We start from the raw sequence: 18692 nt of genomic DNA, 5'->3' as shown, positions 1-18692 counted from the left end.
GCAGGAAAGAACCGCTGGACTGTAAAATGAACTTTATATAAAGTTTGTCTTCTGTGAAGCAGCTGGAGTTTATTTATCATTTCAAGACTAAAGGAAGCGATGATCCAGTTAAAGTCATTAAAGCTTTGACTAAATAAAGTCTTTCTGCTTTTCCTGCATTGCTGCGTGTTTGTTTAACAGAACTTCAGGCAGAGAGACAAAAACCAGGCGACTGTGATTTAATGGCTTTATTTGGTCAGTTTGGAGGAAGCAGCGGATTAAAGTGAAACGACAGACCTGGCAGCAACACGCTTAGAGTTAAAACAGGAATGGATCCATGAGTATCATACAGATTTACAGCAATTATAGAAAATAAAGTTTGGTAAAAAACCTCCACAGTGGCTGAACCGCATCAGAACGAGTACCTAAGAGGCTGATTTCTGCCTGATTTCTGCTTAATGCCCGCGTGAAACCAGAAGCAGCGGCGTGCAGCGATATTCCTGAAGCTACGCAGCGTTTTCCCAACTAAAAAAAACTTTAAAACAGAGAGAGAGCACCGTTACACCAGAGCTCACATTTAAGCTAAAAGTACCTGCTGAGCTGCAGACTGCCGCCTGCAGGAGTCGTCAGGGAGGAGCCCGACCCAGACCTGCGTCTGCAAAGTGTTAAAATCAGCTGATGGGTCCAGACTGACAGGTCCAGACCCACAGGGACCGGATCCACAGGGTCCAGACCCAGAGGGACCGGATCCAGAGGGACCCAGACGCTGCGGCTACTGCTCCGTCTGGCTGAAGTCGTAGCAGAAGTTGTAGTTGCTGGGCGGTTTGGGGACAACGGGGGCGCTCTCGGGGATGGGGACGTTCTCCAGGTCCAGGAGGCGGAGCTTAATCTCCATGGACAGCAGGATCTCCAGCTCGCTGCGCATGGACTCGCTGCTCATGTCGCGGCCCAGGAGGACGCTCAGCCCGTCCGTCCACAGGCAGAACTGCCAGAGAGGAGAAGTTAGGCTCAGCACAGCCAAGGAGGAGAAAGGAGGCGAGCAGCATGCAGACTCACGTCGGTCCTGGAGGGGGCGATGAAGTTCAGGCTGTACTCCTCCACGTCGTAGGTGATGCTGAAGGCCAGGTCCAGCACCTCCTGCAGCAGGAGCAGAGGCGGCGGCTTTAATCTAGCGTCTGACAGCAGGAGGGCTCAGAGGAGAGACACTGACCTTGGTCTGCTTGCCTTTGCTCTCCTTCATGTGAGGACAGTCCTTCCCCGTCAGCAGACCTTTGATATCTGCCACTGGAACTGAGGACGACACAGAGACACTGAAACATCTGCTGCTGACACCAGCATCATTCAGTATAAAACCTGATGATGTAAAGTTCAGTAATCAGAGGACGGATCGTTAGCCTGATTGGTAGAAAAGCTGCAGGAACTGTGGGGGAACCCAGATGTTGCTGTTATGATGCATAATTACATTTATTAATGACTGGAAATGGGCGAGCACACACCAAACCAGACGTACCTGTTCCTGACCCTGACAATAAGATTTAACGTAGACTCCTCAATATAGAGTGTTTTCTGGACCAATCAGGTGGGAGCGTCTGTGACTGGACCAATCAGGTGGGAGCGTCTGTGACTGGACCAATCAGGTGGGAGCGTCTGTGATTGGACCAATCAGCTGCTCCCTGCTCATTTCCATCAGAGGCTGGAGCTCATCATGGCTTTGATGCCTGTGCGACTAGTAATGTCTGATGAGCACGGCCCAGCTTGCTGTTCTATACAGAGGCTCTCACTAAATCAGTTTAACAATGAAAAATGTCTCTTTTCTCCTTTAACACCTGTAACTATGTAGCTACACGCCATGAGCATGTTTTTATTTACTGCTTAGAGTTTTATGTCCTTCCTTCAGGTTTTACTGCAGAGAAACTAACATTCAGCATCTTTTTCCCATGTGAAAACGAACTAAACCAGGAATCACCGGTTCTGAAGCTGAGAGCTGCTTCATCCGTGCCGTGTGAAGGGTTACCTGTTCTGACCTTTGACCTACAAGAGTCCAGGCTCACCTGAGCTTTATGTGATGTAAACATGTTCTTCATGCTGTACAGCTATGATTGAGAAGTAGAGCCACTGAGTGAAAAAGCATTTTAGACGCCGGTCACTGAGGGAGGGAGGGGGGGGAGGGGAGGATAGGGGGGGGGGGGTACCATGCAGGTGAGCCCTGAACCAGACCAGGAGGAACCAGGAGGAACACCATCAGACCTTCAGCTACAGACTCGGTGGTTTATGAGAGGAAACCAGAGAGTAAACCGGGTCAGACTTAATCCACTACAGAACAGATTATTGTTGTAGATCTAATCTGTCAGTAAAAGACAGATTTACCTGCAAAGGTGTGCCTCTACAGGTAAATCAGTGGCCTGCACTCACTCTTCTCCTGCAGCGTCTCTATGGCGGGGCTCTCTGCCTCCTCCTCCACGTCGCCGTAGTGCAGCATCTTGTGGTTGGGGGACAGGCGGCAGTACCACAGCTTGTCTGAGGAGAACAATGACGGGTTAGTGACGGCAGGAGGCCCTCAGGGCCCCGAGGGCCCTGAGGGCCCCGAGGGCCCCGAGGGCGCGGTAGGAGGAGCGGTAGGAGGAGCGATCGGCGGCGCCGGCCCCACCCTGCCTGCGCCGGCTGCTGATCTTCCTGAACATGGTCCCCTGGCACAGCCGGTTGAGCCTCTGCTGGCGGATCAGCTCCAGCAGCTCCGGCTTCAGCCGCTCCTTCAGCTCGCTGCAAAACAAAGCGCCGCGTCAGCAAAGGCGGTGAGGAGTGACTCCGCCCAGGTGGAGCTGCACGCCACCCCCCCAGGTGTTTGGTGACAAACAGCGGCTGGTACTGACAGGACGGGCGGAGCCAGCGTCTCCTCCTGGTGCAGCCGCTCCGTCTGCCTCAGCTTGAGGATCTCGCTGTAGTTCAGAGCGTTGACTTTGTTCTTGAAGAGCTCCAGGGAGGTGGGCCTGCTGGCCAGAGTCCTGGTGATCTGCTCCTTCACCACCTGCATCACCTGCAGGAGGAAGAGGAGGAGGAAGAGGAGGTCAGTGTTCTGGTGATCTGCTCCTTCGCCACCTGCATCACCTGCAGGAGGAAGAGGAAGAGGAGGAGGAGGAGGAGGAAGAGGAGGAGGTCAGTGTTCTGCTGCCAGAACCACCAGAACCACCGAGCAAACGGAACAGCGCCACCTTCCTGCCGCCACCTCGCCACACGATGACATCATCTTTGCTGCTTGCGTCTGATTGGTTGAGTCAAAGGGACCTTAAATCTGAATACTTTAACTGGTTCCTCACTGCAGCCAATGAGAGCCTCCGCTGGGACCGGTTTGGTCCGGATGGGTTCACTCCAGAACCGTCTGGTACCAGCCGGTCCCGCTCAGACGTGAACCCATCAGAACCGCCTGGAGGCGGGGCCAGCAGTTACCGTGGCGACCTGCGTGGAGAGGAACCAGCAACCCTTCCCAGCAGCAGAAACAAAGGAACCAGAACCAGAACCGGACCTTACCTCCATTCTCTGCGGCTGCACTGAAGTCCAGCAGAAAGCAGATCACCTCCATGAGGGAGGAGCGGCTCTGTTTGGTAAACAGCAACCCCCCCCCCGTGATGTCACAGAGCTCAGCCAATAGGACGGCCTGCCTGCTGTCTCTGCTCCCTGCAGCCCGGTTCTGTTCTGAGGGACGCTGGTACCGCAGCTCCGTCTCACTTCCTGCACCACTGACGGGTCCACCAGGGTTCGGTTCTGTCGGTTCTGTTGGTTCTGTTGTTTCTGATGGTTCTGTTGGTTCCTCCATGGAACAGAGCCGGATGTTCTGCACAGGCTGTGGAGTCCAGAGAACCCACAGGCCCGTTCTGACGGTTCTGCTGAATCCCCGGATCCTTTGTGCTGCTGGTTTCTGCCGCTCCCCTGGTTCTCTTTGTCCAGCCAAAGCCCCCCCCCAGCAGCAGCACAAAGGGGCCGCTCTGGCAGGCCGGGCCGGTCCAGAACAGGTCTGGATGAACCGGGTTCTGTCTGACTGGGAAATTCACCGCATGACGATTCAGAGAAACTTCTGCTGAGTTTCTCAGGAACTTTTCTCCTCGGTTCTAGACGCTGTTCTGGTTCTGCTGGACAGTCAGGACGACCTCAGGCTGCAAGTCACTGAACTTTATTCTATGTCTGCAGCCATAATGAACAAAGCCTGGAATAATTCTATATTATTATAATAATAATAATAATGTCTGTAACGAGTCTGCGGCCACATCCACACCGCTGACTAAGATACCTGCACACAGAGACGATAAAACCGCCTTAATCCTGTAGAAGAAGAAGAAATGCGACAGCTCGGCTAACTGAGTGAGAAAAGAAGCTTTTATCCCAACGATGAGGTGGAACTTCTCCTCCAGGCAACTCCTGACTACAAACCAGGAACCATCAAAGCAGCAGGTAGAGACGCCTGCATGGCAGCCATGGCAACCGTGGCGTTCTACGTTACGCCCATCAGGGCGCCACGCCACGCCGGGCGGCTCCAAACTAGGGGTGGGTATTGCCAAAGAAGTCACGATTCAATTTGAATCACGATGCATCACGATACTTGAATTATTGCGATGCATTGCGATATTTTCACTGAACACTGTTAGAAAAAAAATGCAGCTATTAGCAGAGGCTGACTGGCTGTGATCTGGATAGAATGAATGATGAATGAAAACTTTATTGTCATTGTCACAAGAACAACGAAATTTAAAAAGTGCCATCGATCCGTGCATATGTTTAAAAAAAAACAATAATAAATAAATAATAAATAAATCTCTGTCTCTCAATTTACACACAATATAAGAAATAAATAACAAATAACTGATAAAAACAACTAAAAAATTAAAAATAGCACATTCTCACACACATCATCCATGATAATTAATGGTTATTTTTGGTTGCATTTAGTTTTGTTATTGCTGTCGGGTAAAAACTGTCTCTAAAACGGTTGGTTCTTGTTCTGATTGCTCTGTATCGTCTGCCTGAAGGCAACAGTGTAAACAGAGAATGTCCAGGATGAAAAGTGTCCTTTGTGATGGGTTGTGCCTTTTTTAGACAGCGGTCGCTGTGCAAGTCCTCCAATGAGGGGAGAGGGCAGCCAATGAGTGTCTTCAATTCATGCATAACTGTATTTATTGAAACGACTTTTGGAGGTATTGCCATGAAAATAAATATTACTGGACTGGACACACTGACAAAAAGTGCTTAGGATTTATAAAACTTAAAATAACAAAATAAGGATAATAGTGCTGTTTACACGTCCTCAGTGGTCCTTTAGACCAATGAAGTTGTATTCCACTTGTTTTGGCTGATGTTCACCAAATTATTCTTTTTTTTTTTTATTAATAAATCGATACTTGGCGTCAAGAATCGATGCAGTAGATCGCGAAAATTAGAATCGTGATGCATCATCATGGCGATTATTTTGCACACCTCTACTCCAAACCTTGAGTGTGGCAGCGGGTCAGAACCAGGCGGTGCCGGTGTGACGCTCCGGGTTCTCCGTCTGACCGGCTCCTAAACGAGCTTCACTTTCTGAGACAACCGGACATGATTCTAATATTTTAAATGTTCCTAGATGTGAAATAAATGTGACAACACTTTAAATTCCTCCTGCTTAATTTAGAATTAAAACCCAGAATGTTAACAGGATGGCTGCTTTAGAAAAAGACAGCAGCGGTTAGCTTGGAACAAAAGTAGAGCTGAATATCATCAGCAGAGAAAAGATGAGACGCACCAGGAAGCCGCCTGACTAACGGACCCAATTAAAGGTCCCAACGCGGAGCCGTGCGGTTCCCCAGAGAGGCTCTTTGAGTCTGACACGGTTTGAAGGAATGCTTTTCCAGAGAGACGGCAGGTAAAGCACACCTGACAGAAACACTCCTGCTATACTGAGATCTACCAGGTGAGGCGCAGGACAAACGTTGCAGCGCCGCTCCAGGGGCAGCTGCCTTAGGCTCCTACCTAAAAACTTTGATAAAGTCTGAAATGTTTTCCAGAAAGGAACCGTTCTGCCAGATCCCCCCCCCACAGAGCAGTAAGCCGGTCAGCATCCAACCTGCACCGTCCTCCATAATGGCTCGACTGCAGCAGGCGCCACAGAGAGCTTCAGCTTTCAGCTCCTGACATTTACCACCTAAATGATTTATTACCAGAGCCGTTGTTTTCGTACCTGGAGGTTCTGCTGATTCAGCTGTTCGTTGGGTTAGGGTTCACCTAAATCAGTTTATCAGTGATTTATCGGTGATGAACACCTGCATCAGCTGACCAGAGGCTCGCGGTTCTAAAGCCAGAAAGCAGATGAAGCAGCAGACCTGCCGTCGGGCTCAGGGAGGATCCTCCTCCTCCCAGAAGGCGGTCAACACTTCCTGGTCCAGTATTTATGTGTAGAACCACTGAACTGTGGGACGTTGCTCTCCTACCTGAACATCTAGCCCAGCTGTGGGAGCTCACCTTGTCAAAGTCCTCCTGCGTGGCTCTCATCTCCTTCCAGGTTTTGTTGAGCAGCTGGATGCAGACGCAGAAGAGCTCCTCCAGCAGCCGGTCCTGGCTGAAGAAGATGGGGTGGTAGCTGGAGCCCGTCTCTGAGGCTGCAGACAGGACAAGCATGAAGGCGAGAAGGCGACAGAGCAGAGGAGCAGGCGGCCGCTCAGCTTACGAGCTTCTCCGATCCGAAGGATTTCACAGAGGATGAGGGTGAGCTGGATGCTGCTGCGGGCGAACGGACACTCGTGTTTGTCCTCTCTGCTGCTGTTCTCCAGGACGAACTGCAAGAGGAGAAGCAGGTCAGTCTGGAGCTGCTGCACCAGCATGGACGTCCTCCTGGAGGAACGACTCAAAGCTCTGCTCACCCTGCTGTAGGCGTCAGGGTAGCGTGCAGCAAAGTAATGCATGGTCTCCAGAGCCAGGAGGCCGGGAGGCGTGCGCACCAGGTCCTGACCCGGGTTGCTGTTGTTCTGGAAACGCAGAGAGCGCTTAGAGACGAGAGCAAAGCCTCAGAGCTGCAGCTTAAAAAGGCCACGCTTACAGAAAAACCCAGCTTCTTAAACTCTTTGGCACAGAGCGAGCGGCGGCGCTCATGGCTGAGGCTGTTCTCGCTCTCCGTCTCAAAGGCCGCCTGCCGCAGTCCATGCAGGATGTCCCTGTGTTCCTGCAGCAGGAGACAACAAGTCTGACTTTTCTCTGCCAGGGAGGCTAAAGTCAGCATTCAACGAGGGAGGGGCTCACCTGGCTGTAGCAGTCCAGCGGCGTCCTCATGCGAGCCTCCAGGAGGTTCAAGGTGAGCGACTGCAGGACGTACAGGTAGTGAGCCATCTCATCCTGGATGGGGCTGGAGCCCAGGATGATGTTCTGCACAGAAACAAGCCGAGCTTCAGAGGAGCTGAAGGCGAGGCCGGCTGCCACCGCCTGCAGGAAGCTGGAGAACCGCTCACCTTATAGATGTACTGACGCAGGTTCTTCTTGTTCAGAAAGGCAAAGATCTCCTGGAAGAGACGAGAAAGGAGAGGATTGACTGCAGCGCAGAGACACGTCCTGCCAGCAGGGGGCGCTGGAGCCGGCGTGGCTGCATAAAGGCCCTTTATGGGGAGACTTTGACCCCTGTGCTGCACGCCTCTCTGGCTCTGCAGCTTTTATTCACAGCTGATAAGAAAAGAGCATTTGTTGACTGCAGAATAAAATGGCTGTGGGACAGAAAGAGAGGCAGGAGGAGACGAGGCAGGAGGAGACGAGGCGAGGAGGCAGGAGGAGACGAGGAATGAAGGCAGGAGGAGACGAGGCATGAAGGCAGGAGGAGACGAGGCATGAAGGAAGGAGGAGACGAGGCATGAAGGAAGGAGGAGACGAGGTATGAAGGAAGGAGGAGGCGAGGTATGAAGGCAGGAAGTGTTGCTGGAGGAGCAGGAGGAGAACGTCTGGACAAAGCTGCGCCTGCAGGAGCCTCAGCCGGCTCCCCTCCTTCCCTCTGAGGCTTTAAACATGTGAACAGAAAGCCGCTTCGCTAACCACCTCCTACAACATGAAGGGAACGCTCCTGTCAGCGCCACAGAGTCCACAGAGTCGGACCAGAACCAGAACTTCTGAGTTCCTCTGAGTTTAATAAAGATCAGAGCTGCACCAAGCTCTCTGGTGGAAAGTTGAGTGGAAGGAAGACGTGTTACAAGAGTGCTTATGGTCAGAAGAGGTTCTAGGAATGAAGAACAAACTGATCTAGAGTCAGAACTAAAGCAGCAGAGAAGTTACCAGAGAACTTTAAAAGTTAAAATCACCGGCGGCTTCTGAGCGCGTGCAGAAAGAGTTAAACGACGTGAACTACTGGATGAGCATGAAAGCATCAGACAAACTAGCTGAGAAGTTAAAGTTCGTCCTGGAAGCTGCTGCCATGTTTTCATGCAGCAGTTTCCAGGACGGTGAGGTGTGCAGCAGCAGGAGATCAGGTGAGGAGCAGGTGAGGAGCAGGTGAGGAGCAGCTGAGGAGCAGGTGAGGAGCAGGTGAGGAGCAGGTGAGGAGCAGGTGAGCACCTGTCTGTCCAAGTCGTCAGCCGTCTGCAGCAGCGCCATCAGCAGAGCCATTGCTTTGGTCTGGATCTGCTGGTTCTCCCTGAAACACAGCAGCAGAGCAGCTTAGAGGACCTGCAGCTCCACGCGCCTCCTGGTCCTCCTCCTGCTGGTCCTCCTGCTGGACTTACACCTGCAGGTGAGCGATGAGCTTCTCCATGGTGACCTCCTGCTTGACCTGCAGGAAGAGCTTCCTGCTGCTCAGCACCATGTTCTCCAGGATGTCCAGGGACACCTGCTGCATGGCCTCGTCTGTGGACCTGCTGCTGACGAAGCCGGAGATCTGAGGAGCAGAGGAGGAGGAGGAGGTGAGGAGGAGGAGGTGAGGAAGAGAGGAAGAGGAGGTGGAGAGAGTGAGGAGAAGGGAAGGAGGAAGAGGAGAGGAGAGGGGAGGAGGAGAGGGAGAGAGAGGAGAGAGGAGAGAGGAGAGGTGGGGAGGAGGAGGAGGAAGAGGAGAGAGAGAGAAGAGGAGGAAGAGGAGAGAGAGAGGAGGTGAGGAGGAGGAGAGAGGAGAGGTGGGGAGGAGGAGGAGGAAGAGGAGAGAGAGAGAAGAGGAGGAGGAAGAGGAGAGAGAGAGGAGGTGAGGAGGAGGAGAGAGAAAGCGAGTAGGAGGAGAGAGAGAGGAGGTGAGGAGGAGGAGAGAGGAGAGGTGGGGAGGAGGAGGAGGAAGAGGAGAGAGAGAGAAGAGGAGGAGGAAGAGGAGAGAGAGAGAAGAGGAGGAGGAAGAGGAGAGAGAGAGAAGAGGAGGAGGAAGAGGAGAGAGGGAGGAGAGAGAGAGGAAGAGGAGGAGGGACCTTCTTGATGAAGACGGCAGAGAGGTTCTCCCAGGACACGATGCCGTGGTCCATCAGCTCCATGAAGCCGGTCAGCGTGTGCGTCATGATCTGGTTGTTCCTGCACAGAGTCAGTCAGTGATTCAGTTAGTGATTCAGTCAGTGATTCAGTCAGTGAGTCAGTCAGTGAGTCACTGATTCATGAGTCAGTGAGTCAGTGACACATTCTCCTTTCTGTTTGCTGGCTGAAAACATGTAAATGGGCTAAAAAGAAGGAAGCTGTCAGGACTTTCTGCAGCCTGCAGGAAACCCGGTCAGCTGTGATGTCACGGCCCACGCCCTAATAAGGACTTCCTTCTCCTCAGGCCAACAGGGTACTCACTCTTTGGAGTCCTCCACGATCTTCACCAGCAGGGTGTGGCCTCCTCGGTTGATGAACTCCTGAGCGAAGGTCACGTCCCTGGAGATGGTGGCCAGCTCCTTCAGCGACTCGCAGCGCACCCCCCCATCAGCGCTCTGGATGCCCTTCTTCAGGGCTTCTGCACTGCAGCCCTGAGTTCAGAGGTCAGGGCTCACCACAGGGGCAGGACACATGCAGCAGGACACATGCAGCAGGACACAGCAACATCCACAGAAAGACCCGGCTGTTCCCCAGAACCCGGACGCCGGTTCTTCTCAGCTTTCAGAGGAAGACCTGACCCGGGAACTCTGTGGTTCTGGTACCTGCAGCTCAGATCACCTGGACCACAGAGTTCTTTGATCAGCGGGCTGCTGGTATTAATGCGGGGTTCTAGTTAAAGCCCGGCTGGGACGGTTCCTAACCCGTCTGGGTTCTCCTCTGACCCACGCAGAGGTTCCCCAGGGTTCCACATTTAAGCTTTCGGGTTTTGTTTTTCATCGTTTTCCAGCTTGTGGCCCGATAGATGAAACGGCAGCGATCCAGAACCGGACCAGCTGCATCCGGTTCTGTTGAGAATCTGGGTCCAATTCTCTCAGAACAGATCAGTGTGAATTCCAACCTTTGTTCACAGTTCTGGACCTGACGCAACAGAACCAGTGATAAACGTTCCCCGTTCTGCTGTCATGGCTTCATTTATTAGAAACAGATCTTAGCTAATAATAATAATAATAATAATAATAATAATAATAATAATAATTATTATTATTATTATTATTATTATTATTTAATTAATAATAATTATCATAATCCTCAAATTAAATGAAAAACATTTTTTTAATTTAAAACCCAACAACAAAAATGTTATACTCTGGTTCTGTGAGGAACCATTAAAGCCTGAATAAAATAACCTCTTCCTGTTCAAGGTAGTTTAACAGGGGTTGGATGGAGCATGGATTATAAAGTGGATTATTATTAGGTGGATTATTAGGAGTTATAAGCAGGTAAATCCGGCAGTCGTCTGCGTAACACAGGAAGGAGGAGCCATGTTTTCTAAACAGAACCAGGGGGAAACAAGAGGACCAATAACTGAGCCCTGAGGAACCCCAGAGAAAGAGGCTGAAAGGTTTTAATATTATCACTAAATGTTCTTTAGAACATTTAGTTAGAAACATTAGAAGAGCAAAGCCAGGCTGGTGCTCCGTTCAGGCTGAAGGAAACTCCAGACCTGCGTCTGAAACCTTCTCTCATTCCTGGAATCATCACTACTGTAGCGGGTCCAGACTCACCGGAGCCTTGGTCAGACGGAGGATGCAGCCGTTCTTGATGTCCAGGCGGTTCTGCACATAAAGAAGGATTAATGAGAACCTCAGCCTGACATTATGGGATGGCAGCAGCGATGTAGCAGATGTTCCTGTGCAGAGGTGAGACTGACCGACTCGGTGATGTAGAGCTGCACTCCATCGGCGTACTGCAGGGCGTAGTTCTCTGGACCTGGCAGGTTCCATCTGAACACAAACAGAACATCAGCTGCTGGTCTGGTACCAGGCGGAGTTCTCAGCTTTTAGAGCCACTTCCTGTTTTATTCCACCACTCAGCTGATTAAGTTCCTCCCAGCGTTCATTTTTAGCTCTGCTCTATGAAAGATGACATCACTGCAGACGTTACTGCGCTGATCAGGAACCTCGTCACGTTCTGACACTTTATAAAGTTCTCATCTGTTGCTTTATTAGATTTTATTCCTGCTTTAAGCCCGGGTTTAGCTCTACTTCTTAGTAAACTGTTTTTATTCTGCATGTGTGCAGCGAGTAACGCAGTCAGCAGGTCCTGCAGAGGGAAAACAGTAACTAACCCTAACCCTGCGGACCGGGTCGGTGTCAGTCCGACCCGGTCAGCCAAACCTCCGACTTACCCTTCACACACGGCCTTGATGACAGCAGACAGAGGCTTCTTCTGCAGAAACAAGAGGACACGGAGTTAGAGACGGCGGCACCACAGCTGCTGCAGCCACAGGAACCCGACACCTTCCCCGTCTGCCTCTCAGCTGCCATTAGCGGTCGGCGCCGCGGCCGCACACTCAGAACCGCTCCAGGTTCTGCGGTAGACCCGCCGGACGCTCTGTTATTAGTGGCAGCCAATCAGATGGCTGTGGCGGGAAGGCTTGGGCCAATGGGAGAGGTTCTGTGACGGAGCGGGTTGTTAAGATATGTACTAAAGGCTGCAGGAACGGAACGTGCACAGCAGACGGTTCTGCTGAGCACGTTCCGTTCCTGCAGGATCCAAACGGCAGCAGAACCTGTTCAGGGTTCCTGAGGAGCAGCAGGAAACTTTCCCACAAACTAAAGAAAAGCTGCAAAGGTCCTGGACCGGACCAGACGTTCTGGAGTTCAGGTGGAAACCAAAGGTCTTCACCAAAAATGTACCTTTACAGAACATCTCTTTAGATTCTTCTTTTATTTCTACATTAATAATTCATATCTAGTATTTTAACTTATTTTACCAGACTAAAAACATTTTAGCACAGTAGAAATACTCCCAGAACCTTTGGAGGAGAAACAGGCCCGCAGCACCAGGGTCCTCCCCCCGTACTGAAGGCTGGACCCGGCAGAACCAGCTGCTGAGGAGCTGGTTCTGATTCAGAACCAGCTCCTCAGCAGCTGGTTCTGAATCAGAACCAGCTGCTGAGGAGCTGGTTCTGGGTCGGGTCCCAGGTCCAGTTGAGCCCCAGCAGAGTAACGGCGGTGATGGTTGCTATGAAAGCAGCTGATGTTTGGTTCAGCCGTCAGATTCTTCCTCATCAGAGACACGCCCAGACATTGTTGACTTATTTTTACCTCCAGAGCGGCAGCAGCAAAACCAAACCACGCTGCTGCTGGGGGGGGGGGGGGACACCTAAATAACTTTACACTTCTAAATAACTTCATGCTTCTCATCAGCGCAGCATCTCTGCAGCCTGAGCTCAACGGCTTTCTCTTCAAATGCAGGAATGAAGCTGATCTCTGCTGCAGGACGCCTCAGCTCTGCCATTCTCCTGGTCCTACAGCAACATTCAGTGATTTTAATTCAATAATTCAGGGACTTTAATTCAGTCACTAGATTTAGATTCCTTACAGACGGCCTTTACTTCTGTTAATCATGCAGATTTTCTGCTGAAAGCCGTGAAAACACGACATGGAGAATCAGAAAACTACAGAAAGTTCAGTACCTGCGTAAAGGTTTATATTTTAGGAAGGTACTTTAATCTGCATACATCAGAACCAGACTCTGATTCACTGCATACGCCTGGATGGGAATAAAAACTCTGTAAAAATAAATGACGCTAAATGAAACTGTTGCTAACAGCAGGCCGTCATCCTGAGGCTCGCAGCTAATTAAAGCTGCAGAGGCAGGCTGTGGCTAAATGAAGCTGGTGATAAATCCACGTTCTGCTCTCTGTGCTGCAGAACCATGAAGGTTCTGACCCACCAGCAGAACCATGAAGGTTCTGACCGTCTGACCCACCAGCAGAACCAGTCTGGTTCTGACCGTTGGGTTCTGACCCACCGGTCAGAACCCAACGGTCAGAACCAACAAAGCTCCGACCAGCAGAACCAGTGTGGTTCTGCTCTGAGCTTTGTTGGGCTACGTTCTCACACGCCCTGCTGCTAATCTTTATGGCGGTCATGTGACCACAGGGTGACGGCGGCTCAAAGTCCACAGAATCACACCAAACATGAGCTTCAGCTGCGCCGACGAGAAGCTAAAAGTGCAAATAGTCGTCTGACGAGTTTAAATGTTTAAATGACATAAAATACGGAGCAGAACGCTGAGGAGTAAAAGAGAACACACAGCCGTTAGCTGCTGTTTGAATGTTCAGGTTAAAGGACAGGAAGTCCAGCCAATCAGCCCCTGAGAAGCTCAGCAGGAGAGAATAAATGATTCAGAACCGGGTCAGAACCAGTGGAACCAGCAGTATGTCTGCAAACATGTCAGACCATGAACTAAGTGGTCTGTTGGTTCCCAGCAGGGGGCGCTAGCCTCACAGCTCTGGGACAGAAGCTGGGTTTGATTCAATGTTCCTGAACCGTTTCCACAAGATGCTTTCTATTGTAGCTCTATGAAAGTTCATCAGCAGCTGGGTGGAAAGTCCGGTTCAGCTTCCCGAGGAAGAGGAGCCGTTGTTGGGCCTTCTTCACCAGGTGGGAGGTGTTGGATCTAAAAATAAGCAAAATGTTCTTAAAGTTTGTGTATTTGTCCTTGATTATCTGCCAATGGAATGAGTATTTTTACCCCTAAAATAAGATAATTAGACATCCTGCACTTGAAATAAGGTGATGGAGATGAGTTGTTCCTATTTTAAGTGCAAAAATCTTATTCCATTGGCAGATAGTCTTATTTACCTGCTTAAATCAAGGACAAATACACTAATTTTTAGAACATTTTACTTTTTAAGTTCCGTTTTTGCAGTGCAGTTCAGGAGGTCAGAGGAGATGTGGATGTCCAGGAACCTGATGCTGTCCACGCCTCCTCCTCCTCCTCCTGTATGTAGAGAGGAGGTGTTCAGTCCTCCTGGACCTCCTCTAGTCCACTAGGACCTCTTTGGTCTCACTGGGTTTGTTTCCACCTGCATGTATAAAAGGTTCAGTTCTGGTTCCTCTGATCAGAACTTCTTCCACGTCTCTCCTACAGGATTTATAGCAAACTGCCAACAGGACTTCTTCTGGCTTTCTTCTTCCCACTTCCATAAAGGTCCGATTCATGGAGTCCACCACCAACACATGATCCACCTGAGCTGCTGGTCTCTGCAGCTCCTCCAGAGCCACCATGGTCCTCCTGCTTCTCTGATCAATGCTCTCCTGGTCCAGCCTGTCAGTCCAGGTGGACGTCCATGTCCTGGTAGGTCTGCAGGTGCTCCATCCTCTCTCCAGGTCCACATGATGATCAGAACTCTGGGAGGTTCTGTTAGACCTGCAGGTTCTAACAGCTGGTCCAGATGTTCTCTGGAGAACCTCTGAGCCCAGAACCAGACCAGCTGCACTGAGCATCTGAAGGGAACCGGTTCCCCCAGATGCTCGTTAGGAGCAGCAGAGTACCGGGTCGTTGGACCGGGTCAAAGAGGAAGAGGTTCTGTGGGTTCTGTGGGGAAGCTAACTGTGAGCAGAACCCTGAAATGTCCAGACCTGCCACCAACGCTGGGATGAGGAGCAGACACATGGAGATGTTACCTGGTCCAGTTGGATGAGCTGGGGGTAGGCGCCGGGCATCTGGATGGCGATCTTCACGATGTCCTTCTGCTGCGGCATGATGCCTCCTGAGACGTCTCCTCACGAGCTGCACAGAACCACACAGAACCACACAGAACCACACAGAACCACACAGCACAAAGGTGTCAGCAGGACGATCAGGAGGTCCAGGCTGGAGGTCCGGTGGAGAAGCTCTCAGCCCACCAGAACCGGCCCACCAGGACCGGCCCACCAGGACCAGCCCACCAGGACCGGCCCACCAGAACCGGCCCACCAGAACCAGCCCACCAGGACCGGCCCACCAGAACCAGCCCACCAGGACCAGCCCACCAGAACCAGCCCACCAGAACCGGCTGTCCTGCTGTGAGAATAAAACACCAACATCCAACCAGCAGCAGCTTTAGGAGCTGAGCTACAGACGCTCAGCTCCTCTGGGTCTGACCCTCGCCTTCAGAACCACCCGACCCAAAAGCGTGACTGCTGACCAGAACCGAGCTCAGTAACGGGTCACCGGCCGCTCAGCGCTTTCTAAATGAATCCAGAAGAGAGCAGGTTCCTGTTTCACGCTTTATTTCTGGTTCCCTGAGTAAAACTGAGAGGACCAGAACACGCGGTTCCTCCTTCAGCCGGGCTTCAGAACCGAGCAGGTCCGGCCTGCTGGAGGAACCGGGTCACATCCCATCAGAACTCAGCCTGCCAACTGGACCTGCCTGCTCTGTGTGCCACAGAACCCTTCTGATTGGTCACAGGGAGGAAGCCGCGCCCTGATTGGTGCCCAGCCTAAGGGAAGTGGATGCTGATTGGCCGAGGCAAACCTTGGTCCAGAGCTGAATGACTGGAAAGTCGAGTGGAAGGAAAAAGTGCGATGGAGCGAAAGCTGCAGTCAGAACATCAGGACCCAGAACACACATCCAGAACCTGAAGCCATTCCTCGTCTCCAGCTCCTCCAGAACCACAGCAGAACCCTACCTGGATGACTGTTGCTCAGCGGCACTAAGGTAGACCGTTCATTTCATTCAGGAACCCAGAGTCCAGAGGCTCAGAACCAGAACCGCTGAGGTCCAGAGTGTCAGTAGCCCGGTTTAACCCTGAAAGCTGCCATGGCTCAGGAACACGGATCCATTCGGGTCTAAAGAACTTTGCTTTGAGCTCCTCTGTGGTTCCTGACAACCCGTCTGAACACGGGTCAGAACCAGCGCCATTTGTTTCAGCAGCAAGCCTCACTTCCTGGACAGGAATCACAGGAAGTGAGGCTGAAGCTCCGCGTAATAAACTCTGAGCAGTCAGCCAATCACAGCACAGCCCGGCCCCCCCAGACCGGGTCAGAACCAGCGCTGAGAACATAAAGCCCGGCAGAGCAGCTGAAGCTTAACTGAGCGGTTTGAACAGAAAAGCAGCTGATGGTAAAAATCCCAGCAGGCAGCAGAGAGGAGCCTCCACCACGGGCCGCCGGGCCTGCCAGAACCTGTCAGAACCTGTCAGAACCTGCTGACCGTGTTCCCAGAAACCAGCAGCCCAGGTGGAAGCTGAAGCCACACCTTCTGCTAAACAGAAGTGATGGAGTTCAACTTCCACCACGGCGAGCGAGGCCAGAGGAAGAAATCACAGCTAATCATTATATGGCTCTGCAGCTAGAACCTCAGCCAGGGTTCTGGTTCTGGTTCTGGTTCCGGCTGGGCAAGGTTTGGGTCAGACGCTGAACTCATCCCTAAACATTCAGTCGCTGCTCAGGTTGCCCGGTCTGTTTTCTCCTACTGCTCTCCTTTCATCACCTCATCGCTGCCATTAACCTTCAGGTACCGGTTCCACCCGGCCCAGTCCGGGACCGGGCCAGGTTCTGCTGCTAAAGAGGAGTTGTTCCTCTCAACAGGCGCCACGTGCTTTCTGAGGAGGAGGAGGGTGGGCTTCCACAGACTGGACCCACCCCGGTGCTGGGCCTGAGGAGGAGGAAGAGGAGGAGGAGGAGGAGGAGGAAGGGCAGCTGTCTGACATTCCTGACCCGCTACCAACAGATAAGATGTTCTCCAGAACTTTCAGGAAGCCTTTAGATCTGGACCTCGGCCTGTTTGCCTTCCTCAGACTCCAGAACAGATTCTGGTCCAGTTAACAGCGCCTGTTAACTGGACCGGTGCTGACCTCCAGACCTCAGCTAGAAGTGACCAGAACCTGATCTCTGACTTTTCTGACCGATCATAAACTGTGGCTCCTGCCGTCTGGGTTCTGGTTCTGGTTCTGGTTCTGGTTCTGTTCTGCTGAGCCGGCCTCGGTGTGAGGTCCAGCAGCAGCTGGCAGGGTTCCGGGGAACCCAAAAGGTTCTGCTGCTGCGCTTACCTGCTCTGAAGCGTCTGTTCTCCTGCAGGAACGGCGGCGGTCAGAACATCAGAACAACTCCGTGGTTCTGCTCCAGGAGCGGCCAGGTGAGTCCATAAAGGTGGGTTCTCCTACAGAACCATCGGAACACCGACGGAAAAGTCCCAAACTCGCCCGCTTCAGGGATTAATAATCGGCCAAAAAGTTCCGGGTTGGTTTCAGTCCTTTAGTTCAGTTCTTCTCGATCTGCGCGTCAATCCTCTGGATTAGGGGGTTGTTTCCGGTTCCGGTGTTTCACAATAAAGGTCCACTGAATCTGGACCTGAGTCCGAGCTCTGCTACGAAAGAGGAAAGCTGGTTGGTCTGCAAGAAGAGACTGACCTGAAAAACGTCTATCCATCATCCCGCCCTCACCTGGCCTGGGCAGACCTGGGCCAGGTGAGGGAGGGGGGGGGGACCAATCCTGAAATTAGAGGAACCAAACTGTTTGTATGTGAGATTTGAGAAAACGGCGGATTTAGGCTGGGTCCAAAAAGATCAAAATACCCCTAATAACAGCTCATAGTTCCTAGTTCCTACCTCCTATCTCCTATCTCCTGCTTCCTGACCTTTCCTGGGTCAGCAGAACTCCATCAGGGAGGAAAGGAGCTTCAGCTGCTGAGCTGATTCCAGACTTTATCTCTGATGGAAACATGGAGGATGGAGTCAGATCCTACAGCCTTCTGAGCTACAGAGAGACGCTTTCTCCTCTACGGAGGTTTTAGTTGGTTTCTGTGAGGTGAGCTGATACATCAGGTCACGCTAAGGATTGTGGGATACTTTAAGGTTTTTATGACGTCTGCACAGCAGTCCGAAGGCCACACTAGATTTTGTACCGTTGACTTCAGGACAGGTCAAGGAACAGGAGCTAGAATTAGACCATTTTGGATGAACATGTGAACCTGCACACCTTCCAGGCCCCGCCCCCTTTCTCCCTGCTCCTGCAGAACCATGGGGAACCATTTAGAACCAGCAGAGTCTGCCATGCTGCTCCAAGCTTCATCTGTCTTTGGTTTCTGAGCAGCAGCTCCAGAAATCGGTGCTTTTCCTGTGAAGCAGGTTGTTTCTCCACAGCCAACAGCCAATCAGAGCCAGCCATTCCTCCTGGCTCTGATTGGCTGCGTCTCACCGGGAGCGGTGGATTTCTGCAGATGGCAGCAGGACCACTGGGAGGCGCTAGAGGCAAGGTGAGTTTATTTGTATCATGATTAAAACATAGGAAAATAAAAACAGAATTGAAGCAAGTTGGAATAAAAATTTTAAAAATGTAAACAAAATAAAACGGGACAATGGAAACTAAAAGCAAATAATGATTTTAAAAACAAAACAAAGGAGCTGGATGTTTTTACAGATTATCTCTCTCTTTTAACAAATATGTGTAAAAAA

General features: G+C 51.5%; 1 protein-coding gene across 1 annotated transcript; it reads right to left on the bottom strand.

The window, feature by feature from the left end:
* Positions 1 to 212: 212 nt before the first annotated feature.
* On the bottom strand, positions 213 to 17548 carry elmo3 (engulfment and cell motility 3). Its single transcript, XM_012870244.3, has 21 exons — positions 17289 to 17548; positions 14940 to 15045; positions 11648 to 11688; positions 11171 to 11243; positions 11025 to 11075; positions 9721 to 9890; positions 9360 to 9459; positions 8697 to 8848; positions 8530 to 8608; positions 7443 to 7493; positions 7237 to 7359; positions 7037 to 7159; positions 6861 to 6965; positions 6668 to 6776; positions 6463 to 6599; positions 2850 to 3013; positions 2627 to 2739; positions 2392 to 2496; positions 1190 to 1269; positions 1036 to 1116; positions 213 to 964 (listed from the first exon to the last, which is right to left on the bottom strand). Exons 2-21 carry the CDS (start codon positions 15015 to 15017, stop codon positions 752 to 754), a joined length of 2148 nt encoding a protein of 715 aa, XP_012725698.2. The 5' UTR covers positions 15018 to 15045; positions 17289 to 17548; the 3' UTR covers positions 213 to 751.
* Positions 17549 to 18692: the final 1144 nt, after the last annotated feature.

This window comes from Fundulus heteroclitus, chromosome 2, assembly GCF_011125445.2.
Source record: "Fundulus heteroclitus isolate FHET01 chromosome 2, MU-UCD_Fhet_4.1, whole genome shotgun sequence".
In the NCBI taxonomy this organism is placed as follows: domain Eukaryota; kingdom Metazoa; phylum Chordata; class Actinopteri; order Cyprinodontiformes; family Fundulidae; genus Fundulus; species Fundulus heteroclitus.
Note: the sequence above shows the minus strand (reverse complement) of the source record. Positions and strands in the feature narration are given on the sequence as shown.